Here is a 20,775-nt window from a genome sequence, read left to right on the forward strand (position 1 = left end):
TTTCTCTTCAAGCCCAGACTTTTCCATCCTGCCATTCATTGACTCAGCGAGCATGGCTCTGGATGGGAGGACAGGCCTGTAGCTTGGAGCAGGCAACTCTAGGGCTGTCAGAGCCAGGAAGTGCAGAATTTCTAAAAGCCTCCAGCAGGGCCCGCCCAAGCGCTGGTGTTCGCTGGTGCTACTTCATTGGTGATTCATGTCCTTAAAATAATATATAGATGAAGCATACACTTAAACTACAAATGCCTAGTCAGATCTTTTTTTTCCCTCCTATTTGAGCTGCATGCATCCAAATTGAGGAGGTTACATTTGGTCACCCCCTTCCTCCTGGTTTTCCCCGTTCCTCTTCCATCTAGGGAGGATTTCGGCTTACTCCCCCAGACTTAAGAGCCTCAGGGAAGGGAAATAATGAGACCTCAAGGAGGACTCTCACAGCTGGGGGGCTTCCTGTGTGAGGGGAGGGGCTGCGAGCCAGCCCCAAGCCTGTCTGGCATCGCACACCTGTGCTCTTATACTCCGACAATCGGGTGTTTCTTGCGAAGGGGAGCCCACAGCTGGATGGCCAGGGCAACCCCCTCTCCCTCTGCACTTCTGCAGTCAAAGCCAGGGGACAAGTGGAGCTGGGAAACAGCGTAAGGCTTGGGTGACATTCCTCTGGGGCCCCTCTCATACTTGTGCCATGAAACACACCTCAGGCGCGAATGGGTCCATCTACAGAAGGAATAGCTAAAGATGGTCCGAAACGAGGCCCTTTTCAGGGGCGGGGAGGAACAGAAGTGTGGAAGGAATCTTTGGTGGTACAGCGAATTAGCATGTGCCTCATCAGACAGGTGTCCTCACGCAGTTAGTAGTTTATACCAGAAAGGTAGCAAGGGGAGCACAGGCTTGGTGAGGAAAAGGAAGCCCTCATTTTAGATGGCACTAATAATTTTAAAATAAGTAAAAGGGATGAGAATTTCAATTCTGCCTTTACTAGGATGTCATTTCCTTATACACTGCAGGCTGTCATCTGCATTTTACTTGAAGAAATGTGGCATTTGGGAAGCAGTGGACGTCACCCCTTATGTAATCCGTGTGATGTGATATTTCTGTAACATCATTTAAAAGTCTATCAATATGGGAAACTTCTGTAAGAGTCTCTAAGGGACCAATAAAAACACTTGGGTGGAAGGCATACCAGAGGGGATTCTTGCTAAAGGACATGTGTTCACAGGCAAACCACAGCTTGCAAAAGTCCTTAAAGCTGGAATTTCTCTCCATTGAATTTTGGAGCCCAAGTGTTGCCTTTGAACCCCGGGTAGGAGCAAAAGCTTGAAACTCCCGGTCCTAGCCTTCACCTTGTACCCCGGCAGAAACCACCAGCTGCCCAACGTCACTGCCCCCGACAGCTTGCTGGCCTCCAGCGGGCCACGTGGCCCCCACCTCTCTGAGTGGTGGCACGTGGAGTGGTCACATGATGGGGCAATTAAATGAGCATGGGCTCTGCCTTCAGACAGATGTAATTTCAATCCTAGCTCCACAGGGTGGTCCTGACCCGCTGCTAAACTTCCCTTGGCCGCATCAGGAAATGTGAATTCCCACAAAGAGACTGCCTAGGGGTCTGTTCCCAGTGTCCAGCAGGTACTCAATAATCTGGGGCTGTGGGTAGCAGGTTCTGCCAGTGGAGTTCCAGATCCTGCCCTACGTGGCCTGCCCCAGCTCTAGCCTCACTGGGGCACAGCTGCAGCGACTGCTGGCTCTCCTGAGTCCCACACCATGGCTCGTGAACTTCAGAGAAATGCCAGCTGGGCCAGTGAAATGCTTCCAGTTCTGAAGCCGCAGCCTGTGGCACAGGGGACTTCAGCCTTACTCAGGTGATACCCACCCAGTTGCCTGACAGGCTCCAGGGAGCAAGTGGGGCATCTTCCTGGTGCCTTGTTCCTGGCACTTTGAGCAGAGCAACTCTGGTTTCGCATTTCCAGTGTAACTTGTCTTCTACGTCAACAACAAGCTGCTTAAAGAACCAGTTCTCAGAACCCCAGAGGGACACGACAACAGGCTGGAGGCAAGGTAGCATTGAGCACTTTTTCTGCAATTGTCAGCCGGTGGTGGGGCCCAAAGGCAGGCAAAAGACCCCAACATAATTTTCCTGCTTCTCTTCCCCATAACATCTTTGTGCACCAAATTCATTCCAGCCTTTCAACTCATGGAATCCTCCCTGCTGCCTCAGGGACTGTGCACTGTTACTACGCCCAGCATACAGATGTGCAAACTGAGGCTGGAGAAGGGTCAGCACTGGCTCAAGATCTCACCGCCAGCAGAGCTGGAACTTAAACCCTAAATAGCCTCTGAGCCATGATGGCCACGGTGCCAAGGACAAACCCAGCCCAGGGCATTGGTCTGGGCTGCTCAGCCCTGTGTGTGAGGCTGACCACCATGCATCCTCATGGGCAACCAGGGTACATGGAGAGTCACCAAGGCACAGAAGCAGGGGTGGGCAGGCAAGAGAGAGCTTCCAGATCATTGGCTGGCAGAAAACCTCAATTTTGCTCAGGGAAAACATGGACTTTACAATTTAGGGTCCAGGTTAATCCTAATAATATAATTAGTTACTAAGCATGGAGCAAGTGAGACGTCGGTGCTACTCCCTGAAGGCATCTTTCCATCCTGTCCAAAGTTAACAGACAGGCTTCTCAGGGACAGAGGGGGCCACCCAGCAGAGCAACTAGCACCTGTGGCAGCACAGCGCCCTTTCCCTCCAGCTGCATTTCCCCCTGGGCTCTTGGGAAGTGTGCTATGAAAGCAAGGCAACTGGGTGAGCCTGATGCTGCCGAGCTCCGTGTCATCACCGAGCTCTCAAAATCAGAGACTCCTAAAGCACAAAACACACCAGAATTGTGTGGGGGACGCAGGCTTTGTGGGACAGCACTGGGCGATGGCACAGCGCTCGGGATTTCCTGAAACAAGACAGTGGACAGGTTTTCAGAGATATAAACAACTAGTGGACAAACACGCTTTCCAAGAACGCTTCCTCTTTTTAGCTCTAGGTTCATCCCATTTCTCCCATGGAAGACCGTGGTTGGTGCCAAACGAGATTCCACATCCTGATGCAGTTTGACAGATGGTGGGGTATCTAGTCATCTAGGTTGACCTGGGGCTTGGGCCTCAGTCCTGCCTGTCCCAGGGAGGGCATCCCTGCTGGCCGAAGGCTGGAGGAAGGTCACACACCCAGGAACCCTGGGCCTCTGTCAAAATGTTGGTTCTTACTGGTGTTAATATCACATGCGCACAACGCTTCGTCCAAAAGCCTTGGGGGCCACGTGAGTTTCAGGATTCATGAAGATGATGGGGACACAGAGCATATATCAGTGACACCCTGGCAGGGTCTAGCAAACACGCTGACTTCTCTGCAGTGAACCACATGACTCTTAACACCAAATGGGATAAATAAAGAAAAATTCAGGATGCTATAAATAGCTTTGTGGCATCATCCATTTTTGGTTTTACCACCAAAAGGGTTTAGGTCAAGCTGGTGAAAACACTTTTGGTTGCCAAAGCATCATGGCTGATGGAATCGTGGAGAGCAAATCACAGACCCGTATTTCCCGAGGCAGCAGGCTGACATCAACTCCCACACAGTTCAGGGAAGCTCCTAGCTTCAGTGATTCCTGGCGCTGCTACAGCCCCTAATTCTCAAACCCTGTCGGATTGACTCAGTTCACGCTGCCTCCTATTGTGTCCAGGGGCCACTATACATCTTTGGTCAAAACCTACCCATGGCCCCCAAGTCCCCAGGCCATATCCTGTAGGACCTTTGGGACTGGAGTCCGATAGTCACTGTTCTCTTCCTCCATTCCAAGCTGGAGGCTTTTCAGTGTCTGCCTGTCTCCCAGCTGCAGGTTTCAAGGCACAGGCCTGCTTTCCCACACTCTTTCTAGCCTGGCAAATCCTTCTTGGGAAAACAGAGACGTCTCTTCAAACACTATTCGTAGTAGGTGCTTTCTGGTTTACAGATTGCTCTCATGTGAATCATCCCGTGTCATCCTCACCCCCACCAGACAGAATTTAAAAAATTAGTCCTTATGGGGAGACTTTCACATTATGCCCGTCCTTTAGACGAGGAAGTCAAGACTCACAGAGGTAAAGTGATTTGCTTAGACTCACACTCCAGCAGTGGTGGGGCCGGGGATCAATCGCAGGTTTGTGACGGCAGAGCAGAGCTTGTGCTTCCTCCCACGCTGCTCCCTGTGGACGACAGGAGCCTGCCCAGCCTACCTGGGTAGCTCTGCACACACGCTTCCCTCTACAGGCAATGAATGAAACTTCACAGCACATCAAAATCTCTAAAACTCCCATGCCAACAATCGCTCAGAGGACCTGAATTGATGGTGTCAGGCTGGGGCCCTCCACAAACTCATCTGCTCCAGCCACACACCTGGACTCAGTCCCCTGAACGTGTCTGGCCCTTCCAGGGGGCCCGTCCCCCATCTCCCAGCTAAGGAGACCCTTCTCACTTCAAGACCCAGCCCAGACGGCCCTCCTCCCTGAAGCCCTCCGCAGCCCCTGGCTCTGAGTCAGGGCTTCCCCGCTCTTCACGTTGCCCTCCTTCCGCCTCGTTTCAGACTCTGTGCTTTACAGGTCTGCCTGGAAGATGCCCCTCCCCCACCAGCCCTGAGTAACCCAAGGGCGAGTGGACACCTGTGTCCCTGCACAGTCCAGGACCCTCTCACAGGACGGACGTCTGCGGACTTAAATGGGCTTTGCCTTCTGACGCCTGGTACCCAGATCTGCCCTCTCCCATCAAGCTGCGCTGACACCGATGACGCTGACAGATGGCCAGTCAGCCAACGCCCTGGAAGCACGTCCCCTGCCCAACCCAGCGGTCGTCTGATGCACAAGAAGCCAAAGCACCTCCCACCAGGCCGGCCGCAGGGCAGAGCAAGGTGCTGCCCGGGCAAAGGCAGCTGGCGCCCCGTGCGCGCACGCAGCCACCCCTCGGGCACCACTTCTGGGTGTTGGTTCTCCCGGTCAGTCGATGTGGATCGCAAGGCCTCGGGCGCTGCGAGGGCCTGACCACGGGGGCCCACTGCGGGGACCTCTAATGCCCGTCCGTGCTCTGCAGCTCCCCGACGGGCTGGCAGAAACTGTCAGGTCGACATCGCAGGTTGAAGGGACACCCTGCCCAACCCTGCTTGCTCCCTGTCCCCTTAGTGGGTGTGAGTCCCCAGCCAGCCTTTGGCACTAACTCTCTCCCGGGATCAGCTTCCCGAGGGACGCAACCCGAGCCGGCCGGCCCTGGAGTGGTCCAAGGAGCAGGTGATGAGATGGGGTCTTGGTACGGGATTGTCATCACCCGCCTCACTGGCAATGAGGACCCCACCCCGGGGATGGGTGGTGTGCGGGCGGACAGCCCCGGCCGCAAGGCCGCAGCCCAGTTGCTAGAACTCTCATGCTAGAACGTTCGCTGGGCTGGCAGGGGGAGAGGAACGTCCTGGCAGGTGAGAAGATCCAAGCGTGCGGAACGCGGGGGGCACAGGGGAAGGTGACCTCTTTGCTTTGCCGACCATAGGGGATGAGCAGCTTAGGGTGAAGAGCAAAGTGAGAAAAAAGGGGGCCCCAGGGTCTCCCCAGTACCTTACAAAGGAGCCCCCATCTCAGGCAGCGGACAATCGTCCAACCCAGGATTCGACAGAAGTGGCTGAACCTCAAAGACGCTGAATGTTCAACCAAGGCACGCCCGTCCCGCCAGCATCGGAAGCCCACCTGGGCAAACCTGCATCCTTGACACGAGGACCAGGGAGACTGGGAGGAAGCCCCAGAAGAGCGGGGCTCCCCAGATGTCTCTGAGCTTCTGAGCCTGAGGCAGCGGCACACCCCTCCCCCTAAAGAGCTGGCGTCCCCAACTCACCCCCGAGGGAGCAAACATGACCCGCGTCCTTCCCCACAGGTGCCCTCCGTCCCAGGAGACAGGGTAGCCAGCCGCCCCGATTTGCTGTGGGACCTGAAGCGCTACAAGCAGGAGAGTGCAGGAAAAATGGGGAGAGGTGGTCAGCCCACTGCCAGGCCCCCAAGCAGAGCGAAGTCACCTCACAACACAGGCCGGGCGCGCCAGGCCAGGTGAGGGAGGAAAGGGACGAGCCCCTGCCCTCCCCCGCCGCCCAGGGACCGCAGCAGAGGTCGTGGGGCGCCACTGAGCGGCCAGAAACCAGGGGCTATGACGATGGCCGCCACTGACCAGGAGGCCTGACCCACCGAGCGGGGCAGGTGGTCAGTACAACACGGCTTCCCGGGGGCTCGATGGATGGGCAACCAACCAAGATACAGTCTAAGACAGACACTCAAAAGAGCAAGGACGGACGGCAGGAGGCCGAGGGCAGCCGCCCCAGTGAACAAGTCACGATCCCTCGCCCAGGTTCTGCCCCCGAGCCAGTTCTCAGACGTGGAACCGCGGACCAGGGACGTGGCGGGTCCCCAGCGGGAAGGACGCTGCAGCACCACGGCAAGCAGGCACTGGAATGACCCCCCAGCCCCTCCCAAAGGGACCTCGGGCTCCGCGCTGGGTGACCCAACACCGGGAAGCGGGACAACCAGACAGCTGGAGGCTGGTGGACACCGGGCCCAGCTTGACCCTGATGTGGGAGACGCGATAAACTCTGTCTCTGCGGCCGCTTCAGGAGGACCCCTGGGCTGGGGTTTCTGAGCAGAGGCTGTCACTGGTCCCAGGTACGCAGGGCCATTCCCGAGGGTTTGTCAGTTGGTCTTCAGCAGGGAGAGGCTGCAATCCAGTATCCTCCGGAACCAGGCGCAGGGCTTAGTGAGATGTCTGCCGAGGAATCCTTCAGAACCTGGGATGACCCTTAACGGGAGTGAGAGGATGTAAGGCCCAATGGCAACCCTGCACGCACTCCAGCGAGTAAAGGAGAAACGTGTAGAGAAAGAGCAGGGGAAACACGCCCCAGTCGTGCACTCGCGAACCTTCCTGCCTCCAGGCGATGCCTTATGGGCGTCCCTTGCTCCTGACTCTTCACATCCTCTCTGTCCTTTGTAAAGTCGCCACGGAGAGCACAGGGATACTCAGGAGGCGGCTGAACGGGCCCTACAGGCACAGAGCACAGCAGTCCTGTCATCCAAGCCCTGTGACCACGGTTACGGGATGGCAACGCTCGCTCCAGACTCCCACCCCCGCACCCCGGCCCCACTCCTGAATCTCTCAAACAAGGAAGCTGGCCCCATTCACTGGGCCACGGCCTGATGTCGGGAAGGCCCCCTCCAGCTGCGGAGGGCCTGGGGCCCGGGTCGTTGCCCAGAGACTGAGGACGCTGAAGAGCACGTAGACCCAAGAGCTCAGGAGTGCCGCAGACCTGGAGACGAGCATCTCCCGCCCCCAGCCAAAGGCGATATAACCGTCTGTAACGTGAATGCAAGTGGGGGCATCGCCAGAAGCGCACAGGAGGCCCCCTGTGCTGCGCCACGTTCCCTGCGCAGGCGCCAACCCGAGCAGTGGCGGCCAAGCGGCTGCTCACGTCTGCAGGTCCCCTGCGTGCAGCTTCTTCCCGAGGTCCTGCAGCGCCAGTCACTGAGACAGAGTCAGAAACACCTGCGGTTCTCAGGCTGGACCCCTCGATCTGGGCCGTGTGGAGAGGGACACGGCCAACAGGAGCTGCCCAGGGGACAGAGGGGAAGGAGGGGGCAGGGGAGCACGTCTTAGAAACAGGCCAGATGTGGGGCGGCAGGAGGTAAACCGGGAGCTGGGGCAGAGAAAACAAGGCCGGCCGTCTTCCTGCAGCTGCACGGCTGCCCCGGGGCTTGCCCTGCGTGAGTCCAGGGCAGGGACTAAAGCCAGGCACTGACCGAGTGACTTACCCAGTCAAGAAGGAGCCCTTTCTCACGGGCAGAGCGCTGGACGCCAGGGCACCGGCTCCTCGGGGACCACCAGCCCCAGGGGGCGGGCCTGGGAGTGGGCCGGCGGGACACGCCCTGACGTGTGGGGCACTTACAGGTCGGAGAGGGTGTAGGCGCATGCCGAGTCCAAAGCTGCCCTTCAAAGAGAGGAGGAAACCAGCCCCCAAGGGGCAGGAGGAGGCATCTGAAACACAAACAACCAGGGCGGGACTAGTACCCGGACCCCGAAAGGAGCTCCCACGACTCGGCACAAAAAGGACACGCAGCTCAGTGGAAAGATGGGCAAAAGGCGTTGCAGAGAGGAAACCAGCCCTACCAAGGAGGACACTAGGGAAACTGAGACTTTGGGTCGAGCCCGTCCCACACCGGTGGTACCCCCAAACGTGCGGCAGGAGCAAACTGGAACCCTCTCCGGGCCTCAAAGACGCAGTTGGGGTGGGGGGCTGGAGGCACCCAGGCCACCGGGGCCGAGAAGGGGACGCAGCCGCCGAGGCAAGTGCCCAGATGGGTCGCAGGGACAGTGAGGTCTGCTGGTGCCACGGGCGGGGGTCAGAAGGGGAAGTGCACTCAGAGCAGGTGCCCTGGGCTCCGAGAGGAGACGATGTCCTGGGGGCACCGCCCCCCAAAGAGCAGTGGCGCAAACGACGAGGACTTCCTAGAAGGAAGATGGGGTGCCTCACGGGGACAGAAGCGTGTCGGGGGAGGAAGCGGAGCTTGGGGAGGAGACTCCCTCCTGGGGTGTGGGCTGCGGCCCAGTCACAGGGGCTGGGAGGAAGCAGCAGCCCGAGCAGCGGAAGGCGGGAGCGGCCAGGCTGGAGGCCCGGCTGACCCCCAAGTGAGCAGACAGGAGGGAGAGAAGGCCTGTTCCTGCCGGGACCTTGCTCCTGGAGGGTGTGGGAAGCAGCAGGTGGAGAAAGCGTCACCGGGAAGTCAGAAATCAGATGGTTTGAAGGCTCGGCGCTGACTTAGCTGTACTGAAGATCAAGGCTGAGCTGCAGAGGGGTCCCTCTCCCGGGGGCAGCCACACACCGTCCCACGCCCACCTGCAACACGGCCAGGCCATTCCTCCTGCGCCCGCCCATCCGGCAGCGAACTGGCCTGGCAGCCACTACCCCGGACCTCCCCCGCCCCGGGGGACCTGGGGCTCCCCGCCTCTCAGCACACACGGGAGGGTCAGAGAAGGGAGTCCTTACGGAGCGCCGTCACAGCTGTCCCCCAACCAGCAGCCACCGATCACGTGCCTCTAGCTCACTGGGCAAGTTCCAGTTCTTCAAAACCGGGATTCGGGAGCAACGCCAGCAGCCCACCCACCATTCCCGGGACCCTCCCTCATGATTTGAAACCACCCCGACGAGGTGCTGGGGTGTCTGGACGCAGCTCGCAACCACTCCTGGGGCGACGAGCCGAGGAGGGGACACCGGCATGGAGGGAGTTGGACCTGCTGATCGCTCAGGTGCCCCGCAGCCCCGAGGCCTCACATCCACGAAGGCACCCTCTGCTCCTCACCTCGGGGCCGGCATTCCTGTTTCCTCAGGCTTCCGCAAGGAGAGAGGAGGCCAGCTCGCTGGAAGAGAAAGCAGTGCTCTGTTGAGCCAACGTCCCCTCAGCAGCAGCTGTGGCAGGCGCCCGGCTTACAGGAACGAGTAAGAGCTTGTCCTTGTCTTCCCGGGACTCCTGGAGAGCAGCTCCAGCCCGGGAAGAAGAGCCCAGCGAAGGCAGGCAGCAGGAAGGCACAGGGCGCTGCCAGAACCCCAGACGGGAGCTCCTGACGCTCGCGGCGGGCGGAGAAGGGGACGTTACAGCTGTGCCTGGGAGGAGGACAGGAGCTCGCCAGGACAAGAGGAACCAGGGCTCCAGGAGCGGGAACCGCACGTGCCGAAGTGTAGAGACCCGCAGAGCGCGTGCGCGCAGCGTGCACGGACAGCACAGGCACCCAGGGTGTTGGGCGACAAGGACGGAGAGCTGGGGCCGCCCGAAGGCCCTCCCAGGGCACCAAGGAGGTGTTGGGGCTTAAACAGGAGAGAGCTCGGCAGGGTCTTCAGCCCGGGGTCGATGAGGACAGATGTGCGGTGTGACACGGAACCGATGGCCTGTGGGGCACCCACTGGAGGAGGACAGACAGGAGGCGTCCCGGCCGCTGGGGAGACTCAGGTGACAGCAGCACCGGCCCTAGGTCATGAGGCCTGAAGTCAGCCAGTAGCAGTGGGGACACAAAGAGGAGCATTTATTCTCATCAGGCACTTGGGAGGCAGGGACACCGGACTTGGTCACCAAGGAAATGGGAGGGAGGGCTGCCTAAGCAAAGCAAGGAGGAGCAGAGCCAGGTGGGCGACACTGAGTGGGCTGAGGCCCCGCCCCCCCGTCCCCCCACTGGGAGGAAGAGGACAGGAAACAGCTCTGAAGGGGAACCTGGCTTTGTTTGGGACATGCCAGGTCCCAGGCGCGACAGGAAACCGACTGAGAAATTTTCTTCTCACCTCAGAAAAGGCCAGATAAAGACTGTCCCTCAGGACTCGGCCAGCAGTCGCAGGGTGGCTTGGACGGGAGGTGGCCTGGGCATTCAGCCCAGAGGTGCAAGACTCAGCCCAGAGGCCCCGCCCTCTCCCCCTCCCTCCCCTCCGACCCCCCTCCCCCTCCCCCCCCCCACCCCGCATCCCTGTCCCCTGGGGTCCATTCTGAGGCTCGGATTCGGTCGCTAAGGACCCTGGGTCGCTTCCACTTTGACCCTTGCCGACTGTTGCGGCGCGGACTGGACGCCTAAGGCAAGGGACTCAAAAGGGCACTGCCTGGCCTCCGCCACTGAGCTGGCCTCGCCCACCCTCCATGGGTTCCCAGGGGCCCAAGCTCCATCCCGGTCAGCTCCGCCCCCGCCCCGCACCTGCCCGGCTTTTTCCCCAGCTCGGCCCCACTCCTCCTCAGTTCTGCCTCCTTCTCCAGAAGCTCCTCCTCACCCAGCTCTTTCCCACACTTCCGCCCCAAATACTCCTCCCCCCGTTCCTCCCACCTCCGCCCTGCCCCTCCCCCAGCTCCTCCCCAGCTATTCGCCACAGCCCCGCCCCTTCTCTTCCGACCCGCTCCCCCGCCCACTTCCTGGTCCTCCTCTGGGTGCCGCTCCACGCCGCCGGTCTCGAACCTCCGAGCGGCCTGGCCTTCCGCGCGCCGCATGGCCTGGCGGCTCCTACTCTGTCTCCTAGCGGCCGGAGCCTGCGGCAAATGCGCGATTGTTCGTAAGTGCGTGTCTACGTGCCTGCGTGCGTGCGTGCGTGCGTACGTGTGGACGTGCATGCGTTCACCCCGGAAATAAGGAGCGTCAGCGCTTGCGGGCGCGGCTACCTGTCACCGGTCCCGGTTCCCCGAGGCGGACGACCGTCCTTCCCGGTGGCCGCAGCCGGGCCGTCCCACCGCGCCCGCGACTCGCCCCGCCCACAAGGAGCCAGGACCCGCCGCGGCCGCGGACGGTACCTCCGGGCGGGAGTTTCCCGGGATCTGCGTCGGGGAGCGCGCGCGGGGCGGCCGAGGCTGCACCTTCCTGTCCCCTCCACCGCCACCGTCCCCGCCCGCCATCCTTCCACGTGTGTGTCCCGCGATGCGCTGGTCCACACGCACCAGCCGCCCGCAGTCCTGCCCCCCCCCCCCGCCTCCCGCGGGCACCGCCCCCACCCCCCAGCCCCCACACCCCACACCCCACCCCCCACAACCCACACCCCACCCACCTCCCTGCCCTGCGGTGCTCAGCTGCTTGTCCACGGCTCCCCTCTCGGTGGGGCCCAGCCAGGAGTCCATTGAGGGTCACGGACTGTGGGGCTCTCCAGATCCTTCCCGCGTGGCACTGTGAGGAGAGGTGTCGTTTTCTCCTGTTGGATGCGGGAGCTGCTGGGCTGTAAGGTCACCGTCACTCCTGTGGGATGGGCTTCTGTGCTGCGGGCTGAGGCATCGTGGGGTCCCCGACCCAGCCGGGCAGGGACGGAGCCGTTGCCTTGATGAGCAGGACCAACCCTGAGGGAGGCGGCACGTGTGTTTCTCATCGGTTGGGCCCTCCTGGGTCCTGGTGGTCTCCGGTCCCTGCCGAGAAGAAGACCGTTGGGGTTCCTTGGCCGGCATTGCTGTCTTGTGGCTGATGACTTTTCTCCTTGTCCCTCTGGTTCTCGTGCAGGTGAAGACACCCAGACAAGTGGAAGAGTGTTTTCTCCTCTGGCCACCAAGCAGGCACCCTCTGCGTCGAGAGGTAGGCGGGCACTCAGCCGCCTTCTTCCCGAGGGACTCTCCCCAGGGATTCCGCCCGCACGGTTCGGGTCCCGTGGTTGTGATCTGGTGGCGCCCGTGAGGAAGGGGCTGGCTGAGAAGCTGAGTGGCGGAAACCGCGGGCGAGCCTGGGATCCAGTCACACACCCCAGTAGGAGCCGGAGAAACGGCCAGGCCCCAGGGACTGGCCAGCCTCCCTCGTAACTAACCCAAACGCAGTGAGGAGGGCGACCCTTTGTCACCCATCAGGTTGGCAGAGGTTAAGCGGGGTGATGATGCTCGGGGGCCCGCCAGTGCGTGAGGGCACGGCAGCCTCGCCCGTGGCTGGCAGAGTGTACGTGGGGGAGCCTTTGCGGAAGGCCGTTTGCTGGCGTGTGTCAGCATCTCGGGATGTGTGCCGTGTGACGCGGGCCTCCTCCGGCCCGGGGCTTCAGTTAGCGAGTGTGTGGTCGTGTTGAGTGTCTAGAGGGGCAGAAAGTGCCAAGCAGTCTGGGAGTCCCCATCGGCGGGGGAAGAGTCAGTAACCTGTGGGACAGCCGACGACGGGGTACCGTGTGGGCGGTGAAAATAGGACAGAGGGAGACGTCCAGACGTGAAGCAGTGTTCCCGAGGTGCTGTGAGCGGAGAAGTCATCCCCCACCCCCGCGTGGAGAGGTGTCCAGGACAGGGCTGACCCTCTGTGATCGCTCGCCCGGGCAGTCGTGTCAGAGTCCCACGGTCTGGGTGGCTTGAACTACAGAACGTATTGCCTTGCGGTTCTGGAGGCCAGAAGCCCGAGATCTAGGTGCCGCCGGTGGCGGCTCTTGTGGGGGCTGTGGAGGGAATCTGTCCCATCCCGCCCCCCTCACTCCCGCGGCTCTGCTGGCTCTCCTGTGTGCCGGTCTGTCTCTAACTGGCCCCTTTTTGTGGGGACATCAGTCCTGTTAGAGGAGGGTCGACCCTAATGAGCTCATCGGACCTTGATCACCCCTGTGAAGACCTTTGCTTTGTAGGTAGGGTCACACTCTGAGGAACTTGGGGTTGAGATTCCAGCACGTGAATTTCAGGGGCACGGTGTGACCCCTACCACTCTCCAAAGGCTCTGAGGTAGGAGCACACGTGGAACGTTCCAGGGATGGAAGGAAGGCCTTCATGGCTGCAGGGAGTGAATCCAGGGGCGAGGAGAGCAGGCAGCCAGGGGGAGGAGCCAGACCATGTGGGGCCTCATGGGCCCTGGAGAGAAATGTGTCTCCGCTCTGCTCGGGGAAGGAAAGCCCTGGAAGGTCCTGGACTGGCTGCCTTTGCGGCCTTGTCCCCCGTCCTCACAGCCACGTGGAAGTGGAGGCTCCGTGCGGTGCCGTGACCCGGCTGACTTTCAGGCCCGCGGCTCCCCTGCTCCTCTGTCCTCAGCGAGCAGGGACCCTCCCCCCACCACCCAGGTACAAGGAAAGCAGGCGAGGACGGGGGCGCGTGGAGTCAGGTCCCCTGGAACCATGCGCTGTCTCTCCTTCGGCGCCTCCTCAGCTGCAGAGCGGGGTGACGGTAACCTCCCGGGTTATTTGAGGATTGAATTCTATGGTCCCTGGATGGTGCCCGTCCCAGGTCCTGGCGTGGAGACGGAACGCGCACCAGTGCCGGTAGTTCCTGCCGTCACGTATCCTTTCTCGGGCTCCGGGCCGGGGTGGAAGCGGTGGTGCGGGAAGGGGTGGGAGGAGGGTGGCTCCCAAGGCGCGCGGGGAAGAGACACCTGGCAGGGCCATGTGAGAGCCAGGCCGTCCCCAGGGCCGAGCCAAGGTTGGTTGCCAAGGATTTGCACTCAGCAGCCCTGGGTAAGATGGGGGATCCGCAGAGCATGGGCAGCGGCAGGGCCAGGGAGCTGCGGGGCCGGGGGCAGGGGAGAAGCCAGGCCCAGGACTGTCCCTGTCTGTGCCGGGAGAGGGCCAGAGCCCGGCCACTGGGCTGTGAAGCCAAGGGGCCCTCCCTCCCTCCTCTCTGCCGCCCGGGGCCCAGTGCCCTCTGTCGTGGAATTGCCCACACGCCTCTCTCTCGCTGTCCCGGCCTCCCTTGTGAGGTCCCCGCGGACTCCATCTGATGGACGGATCCCCCCGGTCGGCACCCCCTGTCAGCTGACGGGCGCGGAGACGGATGGAAGGGGCTGGCGCCCGGGGGGCCCACGGGGCTGAGGTCAGGCCCACGGGTCATGAGCTCGGAGGCCGGCACGTCAGGCTGCTTGACCGTTCTGGTTCTGTGTTTCCACAGGCACGTGAGGCCCTGGGAGCTCTGGGAGATGAAGTTCGGCTGCCTGTCCTTCCGGCAGCCTTATGCGGGTTTCGTCTTAAATGGGGTGAAGACCCTGGAGACGCGGTGGCGGCCCGTGCTGAGCGGCCAGCGGCACCGCACCCTGGCCGTCCACATCGCGCACAGGGACTGGGAGGACGCGGCCTGGAGGGAGCTGCTGGCCGGGAGGCTGGGGATGAGCCCCGCGCAGATCCAGGCCTTGCTGCGGGACGGGGAGAAGTTCGGCCGCGGAGTGATAGCCGGCAAGTGACGATCGCCTCCCGGGGCTGCCCCCCAGGGTCTCAGCCGGGGCTTTGGCGTCTCGTTTTCTTTTGAACCGGTCGGTGTGGGGTTAGGGTTCGTTTTCCTGAGGCACCTCGCCTTCGGAGGGGCCGGGAAGGTCCCCTCCCCGCCACTCTGGGCCTCAGTCCCCCTTTGTGCTCTGAGAGGCAGAGGCGGGTCCGGCTCTGCCCGTGGCGCTCGCCTCCGTGTGTGTCCGTGTGCGCGCCGTGGCAGAGCCCGCGGGAGGCAGCACGGCAGCCAGAGCTGCGTGTGAGGGGGACCTGGGGACTCGGGCTGCCCGGCCGGCTTCACGCGCCCGCCTCACCCCCGCTGCCCGCCGCATCCTGAGGAAGTCCCCTAAAGCCCCCGGCGGGGGCAGGTCCCGCATCAACCGCTGGCCCCCGGCGGATCGCTCAGGGACCTGATTGCCCGTAGGCCCCCCGCAGCGGCGGCCCGGGGCCCTCCTGACCTGTACCTGCTGCCTGCAGCGGTCGGGCCTTGGTGGGGTTGTGGGGGACCAGGCCTCTCCTTTTCATTGCTCTCCCTCCCTCCCTCCCTCCCTCCCTCCCTCGGCCTCGCCCCCAATTCCCTGAACCGAGGTTGGCGGGTGCGAAGTGCTCGGCCAGAGGGACCCAGTTCACCCCGGGTCCCCTCGATGACGTGGTCTTGGTCTCTAGCGGTCGTGACTTTGAATCACCTTGTTCTCCATCTGTGTGCTTGTGTCTTTGTGCACAGGGCTGGTTGACATTGGGGACACTTCGCTGTGCCCGGAAAACTTAGGTCCCAACGAGGTTGCGGAGCTGGAGAATCAAGCCCTGCTGCCCAACCTGCAGCAGAAGTACCTGACTGCGCTTGCCAACCCCCGCTGGCTGCTGCAGCCTGTCCCCGGGAGAGGCGGGAAGGACGTCTTCCAGGTGGACATCCCCGAGCACCTGATCCCCTTTGGGCAGGAGGCCTGACCAGACTGGGCTCTCGAGAGGAAGGTGACCGAGAGACCGGCTCATTGTGCCACCGTCCACTCGCCTTCACGCCCTGGACGTGCACGTCTGGTTCGGTCTGAATCGGCCCTGCCCCGGGGAGCGCTGCCCGCTCCGTGCTGTTCACGGAAGCAGACGTGCCCACCTGGTGCAGGGACAGGGGTTGGGACTCTCCTCGTGCGATGCCGCTCTGGGCTCAGCGACAGAGTCTCGAGGACTTTGACCTTTAGGAAAAGATGGCAGTGCCACTCGTTTTGGCCCTACTGGTTCTGGGTGGTTGAGAGAGATGTGTTTTGAGGGGACCAGTTGGCGTTTTCCCCTCTTTGGCCTGGTCAGAACTCCCAGATGTTTGGACCGCGTCTGGGGAACGAACGATGGGGGAAGGCCGGTGGCGGGCCTCGTGCACGTGGGAGAGGACCGCAGGCCCAGAAAGAGGGCGCGGTCTGTCCTTGCAGGTGACCCTGGCCCTGTTGTAAAGCGTCCCTTGGCTCACGAAGCGTGTGTGTTAGACGTGCTGCCCGGCCACTTCACGTCCGAAGACAGGCTCCTAAATACAGCTCTGACGGCAAAGTGAAAAGGGCTGGCGCTCGCTTTGTGGAAACCTCTTACTTCTCTGTGGGGTTTGGGGCCATTTGTCAGCAAGCTTTCTAGGGGTTGTCACCTCTGAAGGTGCTGGGCTTTCCCCCAGGTGTCGGCTGGGAAGGGCCCGTCTCTTCTGAGGCAGACGGCAGTGTGCACGCCTACCTTGGTGGGTGGGATGGCCCTCCTTTCCGGCGGGCCTCTTTGGGAGGCCCCTGGATGGTGGGCTGGACACACGCTCAGCTGCGGGTCAGAAACTTCTGGCATCGTAGGGGGACCCAGGAGGAGGCTCCTTCTGCTTCAGGATGCATGACTAATGGAAGGTGACACCCCTGAGGTCAGGAGCCAGGCTGTGCTGCCTCCTGACTAGCAGGCAAGGCCCAGGGACCAGCCTGTCCTGGGCTGGCCTCAGCGCTCCCGAGCCACGTCCGTGGCTGAGCGTGGGAAATGCTGCGGCTTCAATCGAAAGGGGGCGGCGGGGACCAAAGCCTGCCGGGGCTGTGGGTTTCCAGCCTCGTCGGGCCCGTCCACTGAGATGTGTGACTAGTACGGACAGTTAGAAAGGAAACAAGACTCGCACTTCTCGTTCGATTCTTCATTTGCTCCCGTGGACTTTGGCTTTTCTTTATTAGAGACAAAAGTAGGTTCTTGGTTATGAGATGGGGCTTTTTGTGTGTCCCCAGGGGCCTGCGAGCTCAGGGATCGCAGTGGTCCTTGCACTGTTGGCGGAGAGCACGCCTGCAGTCTGAGGAGCCCCCCTACTCCTCGTCCACCTCAGGGACCTTGTTTGGGGACGTAGCTAAAAGGGCCCCCGGCAGGAGGGAGAGACAGCTGTTGTACAGAGACATCTCCGAGCCATAAGCCGGGTAAACCGTGGGGCTGGCGGGCAGTTCCCTGGCGCCATAGCGGGGGCACAGAAGTGACATTCCAGGGAGTGCCCTGCCCGCTCAGGCCGCCCTGCTCACTGGGGGCGTGGTGTCCCCTGGCCCATCCCGCTCCACCGCTCGTAGAGCACGTGCTAGAGGACAGGAGAGGCTGGGTAGCGCTGGGCCCCTGAGCACCTGGGGCTTTCTTCTGGGTGGTGGAATCGTTGTAAGGGATTTGTGGGGAGCGTCTAGTGGCAGCCACCGGCTTCTTTCCCTTCGGGGCTGTTGCGCTGGTCCCGGGCTGATCAGTTGCTCCCAGGTTGCATTTTCTCTGAATGTTCTCGATGAGCAGAGGCTTGTCTCTCTGAAAGTTGGAGTTGCAGAAGATCTGAAATGAAACGAATCACTTTAGCCATTCTGGGAGAAAATACCCACTCCTCCCCGCCCACCCCCGTCCCTCATAATGGTCTTATCTGACTGTGGAGAAAAGGTCTCTTTAAGTTCCTGGCAGGTTATTCCGCCCTGGAGTGTGCGCTCCCTAGAGCTCCCCGAGGCGAGCCTCGGTCGAGGTGTTACTGTCGCTACCTGACATCTCGTGGCCTCTCGAGGGGGTCTGTAGGCGCACCTGCAGGTCCCCTCTAAGGGGCTGTGGCTGAATACCACAGGCTCTACGTTCTCATCTTTCCTTAACTACCTTCTCACGTGAGGAAACTTATTCTCGGAAATGAAACCCGTTCAGCACGTGGCCCATCTGGCCTCCCCGGGAGGTGTTCGAATAACAAGAGAACGTGGGCAGCGGAAGGGCTTTCTGCTTTACCATCAGCCTCTTCTTCCCTGGAGAGCGGCTGCTCAGGCGTATTTTGCTGAATCCGTGCCGGTTCATTTGGCGGATGAAAGTCGTCAAGCTGTCTGTGTTGAAAATCCTGTCTGCGCCTCTGCGGTGAAGAACCTCCCTCTGGAAGAGGTCTTCCTCGACGATCACCATATCTCCCTTGTCATTCCAGCGCACAGAGGTGAAGGCGGGCTCCTCCGCCATCGTCCAGAGCTTTCTTGGGAGGGAGAGCTGAAGAATACTCTGGCCACACCGTAGTCTGCGCCCTGTGGTGGCGGGTTGTCTTGGGAGACGGGATCTGGGCTCTCGGCTTGGTCGCCCTGCTTCTCCGAACTCTCCCGTGAATCCACGTTGGGATGCGGGGACGCACGAGAGGGGACCCACGTTGCTGGCTCTGCGTCAGCCGATGGGCCCAGCATGGCTGTACACAGCTCATCGCTGCTCTGACTAGCCATGGAGCCAGTCTGGATTGGGAGCATTCTCCACCCGAGACCGTATGACTGAACTCTCAGGGCAGAAATGCCTTGGACCAGAGCGGGGATGCCCAGTAAATACTGTCCGCAAGATTCTAGAATCTCGGTAGTGGGGCAGCCAGCCGCTCAAGTCGCAGTCTTCTTTATTGTCACGTGATGTCACCGAGGCGGTCTGGAGAGGGAGCCCTGGCCAAGTGTCTTTTTTTCTAAAAGCCTCGAAAAGTGTGGTTCAAGTTCCCGGGAAAGACTTCCGTCTGCCGCCAGGCACCTTGTTTCAAGGGGCCAGGCCCCGGATGGGTTGAGAAACGTGACCCTGTCTCCACTCCCATCCCTTCATGCTGGCTTCCGATGTGCTCAAGGGCCAGGCCCTGGCGAGGCGTAGCTTGGCTGCCACTGAGACCACAGGGATCACGTGGGCCCCTGGCGACTGTCCCTCCCAGAAGATGGGGCTCCCTAGCGGGCTGGTTGGCCTAGCCTGAGTCGGTGCCCACCCCCCCCACCCCCATCCCCCTTCCGGCTCTGGTCGCTTGCAGCTGTTCCTGCCAGCTGGCCGGTCCCGCTCAGATGGGCCCAAACAAAGGGTCCTGATTTCCTGCCTCCCAGGTCAAGCTGTCCCCAGAGTAGGGCTGTGCGCGACCTCACATTCAACTCGAGTGTTCCCCAAGCACCTCAGACACAGCCCTGCCCACGATGCCGCGTGGGAGGGCATAGCCACGTGCCCTCCGCTGGGCATCGAGCCTCCTTTTGGGCTCTGCCTGCCCCCAGACCCCATCCCTGTGCGGATCACAGAGGGCTTGTCTTCAGCGTCCATTTCTTCCCGTAGAAGCCCTTCTCATGGCCCAAGAGCGCTCACTTTTGGAACACCTGCGTGCGTCCTTTTCCCATCGCCTTCCCAGACCGTCGGATTCAGCCTCCCTGGAGGCTGCCTCGAAAGCCCTGTTTCCTTTCCGCAGTGGGGTGGTTTGGCTTCTGCTCCCCCCGATCCTGGCCTCCCACGTCCACCTTGGGTCTCCGTGGGTACTTGCCCTTTGAAGGACTTGATCTGGGGCTTCGGCGTGTAGCCTGTCCCATTGAAAGCAGGCATTTCACTGGTGCGCTCCCAGGCCAGCCCTGCTCTCCTTCCCCATGCCCGCCCCTGCCCCCCCTCCCCCCCCACCCCCGGGGCCCTGTCCCCGCTGTTACCTTGAGGATACATGGAATGATTTTGTTTGCTTTCAGCTTCGACGCTTTTGAACGGGCCTGCGTGACACGGACTCAGTCCCAAGGAAATTTCCTACTTGCCGACCTAGACGTGACCGGGGGAAGCCCCCGTCCACGTGCATTTGGAAGTAGATGAGGGTCTGGGTGTCGGACGCGCCGAAACCCGAGTGAGAGTCGTCCGTCTTCACCGCAGGTGGGAGGATAGGACGGTGGGTTTGGTGATGCGCGTTCTCTGGCCGTTGTGGGCGACTTTGTCCTTCATAGTCACTGTGTAGCGGACAGAGTGGCACCTTGGAAAGGCCCGTCTGCGAGGATCCTAGGTCCCTGTCCCAGCTCTGCCACTAAGCAGGGTCATCTGCCCTCTGTGAGCGCCACTGCCCTATTTCTGAAAGGGGAGAGCTAAGAGGGTGTGCAGGAGGATCGCCCGAGGTGCCTTTCAGCCTAAGGACTGGCATCCTGGATGGAGCTCCCGGGCCTAGATTCGGGCCTGCTCCCTGGTCTTTATGCTTCTAAACTGGTTTACAAAGCATTCTTCAGGTCAGTTCCTCCTGTAGGGACATGACCTCGGAGGCTGCGAATTGTGGTGGAGGCCGTCGGTGGCTCCTCAGAAGGGGCCCAAAGGCTGGGGCCTCCTTGGGCCCAGCCTGCCTGTGTGGCCTTGCCTGCTGCCCCCCTCCTCGGGCCCTCCCTCGCCCCCTGGGTCCCGTAGGAACTGCCTCCTTCCTGGTCCCCCTCCCTGCCAGGTGCCAGCCGGGCCCCGGCAGTGGGTTTGTGTGGCACCGTGGGGTCTTCCTCAGCCGGGTCTCGGGACCCTTCAGCTGGGCAGGCACAAGCCCTGGCGACGTCCAAGGCCTGCCTTTGCCAGCCTCGCCCTCCAGCCCCTGCCCTTGGCTTCCGCGCCCTGATGCCCCCAGCCCAGAGGCCCCCCAGCCGCTCCCCTCCCTCGCTGCCGCCAGGGTCTCGGGGTGTCTGCCAGCGTTAACTTCCCTCCAGTATCTGAGGAGGCTCCTGCAGGGGCCTTATCCCAGTAGGCACTGGGGCCTTACAGTCAGTCCCAGGCAGTCTCAGTCCCTCCCTCCCCGTGGCTCAGCCATGAGCAGCTCAGCAGGCCAGGTTCCCGTTGGACAGGAGGGCCCCAGGGCAGGAGCAGGGACAGGGCGCCGTCACACGGGAAGGTGCCGGGACTG

General features: G+C 61.5%; 3 protein-coding genes across 19 annotated transcripts in view; 1 reads left to right on the forward strand and 2 right to left on the reverse strand.

The window, feature by feature from the left end:
• The window catches only part of IDS (iduronate 2-sulfatase), a 44,772-nt gene extending 33,678 nt beyond the window's left edge, over positions 1-11,094 (reverse strand). The window contains exons 1-4 of one of the 11 annotated variants that reach the window (XM_049704417.1): positions 11,015-11,090; positions 9,388-9,445; positions 6,955-8,065; positions 4,144-6,835 (exon numbers count right to left, since the gene is read on the reverse strand). The gene's annotated coding sequence lies outside the window, so the exon portion shown is untranslated. Of the gene's footprint in view, positions 1-4,143; positions 6,836-6,954; positions 9,985-10,358; positions 10,493-11,014 lie in introns of those variants that run through there. The other 10 variants (XM_049704414.1, XM_049704419.1, XM_049704420.1 and 7 more) reach the window with 10 other exon arrangements.
• Positions 10,011-16,215, forward strand: LOC125960239 (protein EOLA1-like). Of its 7 annotated transcripts, none has more exons than XM_049704424.1 (5): positions 10,976-11,108; positions 12,035-12,106; positions 13,627-13,739; positions 14,362-14,642; positions 15,397-15,540. In XM_049704424.1, the coding sequence occupies exons 1-5, from the start codon at positions 11,045-11,047 to the stop codon at positions 15,404-15,406; spliced, it is 540 nt and encodes a 179-aa protein (XP_049560381.1). In that variant the 5' UTR covers positions 10,976-11,044; the 3' UTR covers positions 15,407-15,540. The 7 variants fall into 7 exon arrangements, with proteins under 7 accessions (XP_049560386.1, XP_049560381.1, XP_049560385.1 ...); XM_049704425.1 differs by lacking the exon at positions 10,976-11,108 and adding an exon at positions 11,616-11,761; XM_049704429.1 differs by lacking the exons at positions 10,976-11,108; positions 13,627-13,739 and adding an exon at positions 10,011-10,032 and having other exon boundaries at positions 15,397-16,215.
• Positions 16,216-16,912: 697 nt separating this feature from the next.
• Positions 16,913-18,370, reverse strand: LOC101282277 (heat shock transcription factor, X-linked member 3-like). Its single transcript, XM_033413582.2, is given in 4 exon segments — positions 16,913-17,120; positions 17,122-17,471; positions 17,901-18,160; positions 18,163-18,370. Coding segments are annotated over 4 exon segments (1,026 nt in total).
• Positions 18,371-20,775: the final 2,405 nt, after the last annotated feature.

Source organism: Orcinus orca, chromosome X (genome assembly GCF_937001465.1).
Source record: "Orcinus orca chromosome X, mOrcOrc1.1, whole genome shotgun sequence".
NCBI lineage: Eukaryota > Metazoa > Chordata > Mammalia > Artiodactyla > Delphinidae > Orcinus > Orcinus orca.